This window comes from Atta cephalotes (assembly GCF_000143395.1).
Source record: "Atta cephalotes unplaced genomic scaffold scaffold00016, whole genome shotgun sequence".
NCBI classification, from domain to species: domain Eukaryota; kingdom Metazoa; phylum Arthropoda; class Insecta; order Hymenoptera; family Formicidae; genus Atta; species Atta cephalotes.
The window spans coordinates 5,217,511-5,222,051 of NW_012130080.1; the positions used below are offsets into that span (position 1 = coordinate 5,217,511).

The window sequence follows — 4,541 nt, forward strand, 5'->3', positions numbered from 1 at the left end:
TAAGTAGTAAGTAAGTAGTAGTAGTAGTAGTAGTAGTAGTAGAGTAGAGAGAGAGNNGAGAGAGAGAGAGAGAGTATGAAAGCCGATCATAATTTTTTATCATCATCTTTATATTCTGATAATTAACTGAAATATTGAATATAACTGAAATATTGAAATTTCATTAATTTTTTGTTCGAATAAAAATATAAATTTATTGTCAAAATCTCAATTACACAATTTTTATAAAAGTAATCCAACATTAAACAATCGAAAGATTGTAAAAGCGGTTCCGAATCAATACTTTATATAATATTACATGAAATGAAGAATAAAACAATTAGCGAGAGATCCTTGAAACTTGCTTACATCTCGTTTAATGAACATAATCCCACAATGTAACAATATTGCAATGACATATACAATCCTATTATATTAGACTAACATATGAAGCTTTGACCATTTGCTGATGCAGTTACACATCTTCGAATGTATCGTGCATATTCGGGCATCCGTGGTATATGGGAAGATAACATACGTATACGACATCGCGATTCCAGTAGACGCAGATGTAGCTGTCTACTGACTGTCTCTCCGACGAGTTTCCCGGATATACAAGGCTATGTAGCTATCGTGTTCCCAGGATCTGGGCTGGAACCATTAGACACACCCACGTTCTAGCCACAACAGAGGGGCACAGTCCGTGATGTGAGTCCCTTCTCTCGCGGAAATGATTCGTTTTGCTTGAAAAATGGATCTCTATTACGATTCGTGAAATACAGAAGAAAATCGGTTATTCCACTGTAACACAGAATATCGCGGTCAGGAAATTGCGAACGTGCTCACGCCCATGGAACATATCCTAATCGTTTCATTGAAAGTGATCTGATTCTGGACAAGAAACTCTGATCCAAGAATTCTACGCATCTAGACATTTTGTGGAAAAGAGAAAGAGCGTGAGATATCAATTATCATTTAGCTTATATAAGAGAATTTATGCACATGAAATACAGAATGCAATTCTTAGTATCAGAAGGAGCGAAAAAAACTAATTTTTTTCTGGAAAAGTTGCATTCGAACAGGGTTTTTTTAAATGAGACCAATTTTAGGCTAACGAATGAGCACTTTAAGTTACGCACGAATCGACGCGCGACGTGCGATGAATGTATCCACATTGTTTCTCACTAAAAAGAACAGATTTTTTACACAATAACTATGCATGATATTTAAATATCTCACTATTTGAAATATAGTTTACTTTATAAAAGAAAATTTTCAAATTGATAACTCTGAAGCAATTGCCGAAAATAATAAATAAATAATGAGTAACCCAACTTGCATAAAAATCTTATTTTAAAATAAATATCGTCGTAAAAAAAAAAGGTTTTATCATAAATGAATATTTGTATACAAATCAAAGATCTTTTGAATACAAATTTAAAAATATTTAATCGATGTCACTACTATAATATTGGTATTTTTTAAATAGATTATAGAATTTTATGAAAATGTAGTAGAATTTTTGTCAATGTTAAATATAATGTTTGAGAATAATTTTTATTATTTTTCTTTTGGAAAAAACCATTCTTATAAAAAGAAAGATTAATTATACTAAGATAACTATTTTATTTTACGTCACGAAAATTAATTCCATGTCCGGAATGTTCGCCAGATTTCGTGTCACTTTCCTCCCTTATCTATCTATAAGTCATACATTTTCGATTGCATGCGCAATTACTGTCCGCACCACGGCAGCAATAAATAAAGGACAGCCCGGACCAACATACATCTTTGTAGTCTCCGCATTAAACCGACCCCCAATTCCATTACCCTTGTCTCCGTGCAGGATCCCTAAAATAAATCGTTGAACTTTGCAGCTGCTTTTCCCATCTTTGCCAATTTGCAATTCGGTTTTTCATTAATGAAGATACAGCTTTGATTTCGTCTTAATTTTTAATTAAGCACTTTTAATCACTTTTCAAGTTGACATAATGATTTAATTTGCTTTTTTTAAAAGCACGAGTAAACTAATTTATTAAAATAAAATTTAGATGTTTTCAACTTAAAAATTGATCTTCTAATGTTCTTAAATAAGTTAAAAGATTATGTTAAAATTTAGACTAGAGACTATACTAAATTCAAGATTAAGAAAGATAAAATTTTATTAAATAGATACTCTTTGAAATTTAGTTTTTTCCTTTTAATTACTTCTTATTTAGAAATAGAGATGAAAATGTTCGAGAAAACTACAACTTTAAATAAAAAAACTTAACTTGTTTTTTTGATATCTGGAAATTTATTACTTGGATATATTTTTTGGAGCATTCGATGATTTTACTAGAATTATTCTAGAATGCAATTTTTGCATTCATCTAAAAGATCTCTGTGAAAAGATAACTATAAAAATTAAAATGTAGCACAATGACTAAGTGATATAGATACACTATCGTTCATAGTAATAATAATAATTATTATTATTATTTATAGTTAACAGAAATAATATTTTATTAGAATAATTAACTTCTTTTGTAAATGATACATTCGTTATCATTGTATATAAAATATAAATTCTATTTTGATTAAAAATAATTCTTTTTGTGAGAACCCGTTTTTTACATAATAATACTTTTCTTTAAAAAATCTGTTTCTTTATTCCTGCTTAGAGATAAAAAAACCAATCCAAAATTGATCAGGAAAACTCATAATAATAAAAAATTACTTGCCAGGCTACTGACATCCTGTATATTTTTCTCTTTTTATCTCAATCTAAACGAGTATATAAACGAGCGAAACAAATTGCACCCGATAAGCTCTGCCGACGAAATTATTTCTGATTGCAGGTGACAGTGAACGATCGCCTGGCATTGCGCGGGCCGTTGCTACTGCCGTTCCTGGCGGGTTTCACATCGCTGAGTGAGCTTGATCTGTCGCTAGATAAATCAACAATCGGCGGCAGCAGTGGCTCGTTACTTTTCATCGACGACAAGATCCTACAGCAATTCTTCTGTTGCCTGGCGGCGCACTTCCGCAGTCTGCAGTCGCTCCGGATCAATTTCTGGCGGGTCACCCTGGAAGACAGCGATCGCACAATGCGACAGATCGCCAAACATCTCAAGCTATGCGGCTTAAGCTTCCTCAGGGCAAATGGCCTAATTGTCACCGATAGCGCCAAGCGTGTGCAGATGGAACACGTGTTCGTGCAGACGATCCTCACGCACCTGCAATGTCTCACCTGGCTGTGCCTGGACGGCATCGAGCTGACCGAGACGCAAGCCACCAGCGTAGGCAAGTGTGTACGGGATCGTTATCCCGGCACCACTCTGGAAATCAGCGCCAAGGATATCCATGTACGATCCGTCAAGGCCCTGGTGACTGCGGCCGAGGAGGGTGGCAGAACGGAAGTGATTTACACCGGTGGCTCCAGCTGCCGCCTGAAGATCACGAAGCTCCAGAAGGGCGGTCGAGGCAAGAAGAAATGAAGGACTCGCGGGCGATAATTCGGAGGAAGTTATCCTGGCACACAGTTTACCGCGAGGTAAAGGGGAAACGAAGAGAGTCGATTGAACGAGATCGATTGATCTTTTCGCGGATGCGACTGTGGAACTAGGAAAGTTCTGGAGATTGGAGGGAGAGAAGGCAATGAGATTAAATCAACAGATCGTGTTGGAGAAGCGATGCGGAGAAGTTCGAAGTATCGGAAAAGGGATTAGATAAGATGGAGATATAATGTAGATTATCTAGGAGCGCGACGGATATCAAAGAAAGATAGTACGTTGAGAGCGAATATCGATGTCGATTTCAACTGCAGCATGTGAGCACGTTGAATGAAAAAGAGGCTGAAGATGCAGGGGAGCACGAAAAAGGAAAATGCGGGTTACTTTGCGGATTTTCGTCTTACTGTGATTTCGTTTCCTGCGCGTCAGGCGCGCTTATCTACGATATAGACTCTAAAGATTATAGCGATTTATTAGACCTCGAGAACGATTCGAAGACAATGGGAGATGCATTACGCTTCACTCACCTAACCGCGTTCAAGAAATTAATGAGATACTAAAAGAAGCGTAAACCAATATAATCTAGAAAATCATTTTCGCTGTTTTAACATGATTTTGGCATCATTTTTCATCATAATCATGTCGCGCGAATAAAAATGATGTTGACAATGATGACAAAACCAAATCGCCTGTTTAAAAAATATACTTCTCATTTTGAAGCGTTTATTTTTAAAGTACTGATTTGTAAGTATTGTCGTTAATAAGACGGATTAATAATCTTGTCATATATTATTTATATATATCTTTCTTCATATCTATTTTTCATACCTTCACATATTTTCTAATTTTTTAAATGAATTTTTTTATTTTTATAGGCGTAATAAGTTGAATTACTTCGTTCATATATCTCGAAGTATTTGTTTCAATAAATAGGAACAAGATTGTGTTTGCTTCATTTTATATAATTATAATAACCAATGAATTTTTACGTATAAATCTCATTATTATAAGAGAAAATCGATTCCGTTGAACGAAGATGGAAGTCCATCTTCCGTCCTAAATGAAGAT

At 34.9% G+C, this 4,541-nt stretch overlaps 1 protein-coding gene across 1 annotated transcript in view; it reads left to right on the forward strand.

Annotated features, from left to right (window-relative positions):
- Positions 1-3,458, forward strand: part of LOC105618356 — a 146,218-nt gene extending 142,760 nt beyond the window's left edge. Inside the window, exon 11 of the mRNA XM_012199898.1 lies at positions 2,820-3,458. Within this exon, the coding sequence (XP_012055288.1) occupies positions 2,820-3,458 (639 nt within the window). The remainder of the gene's footprint in view (positions 1-2,819) is intronic.
- Positions 3,459-4,541: the final 1,083 nt, after the last annotated feature.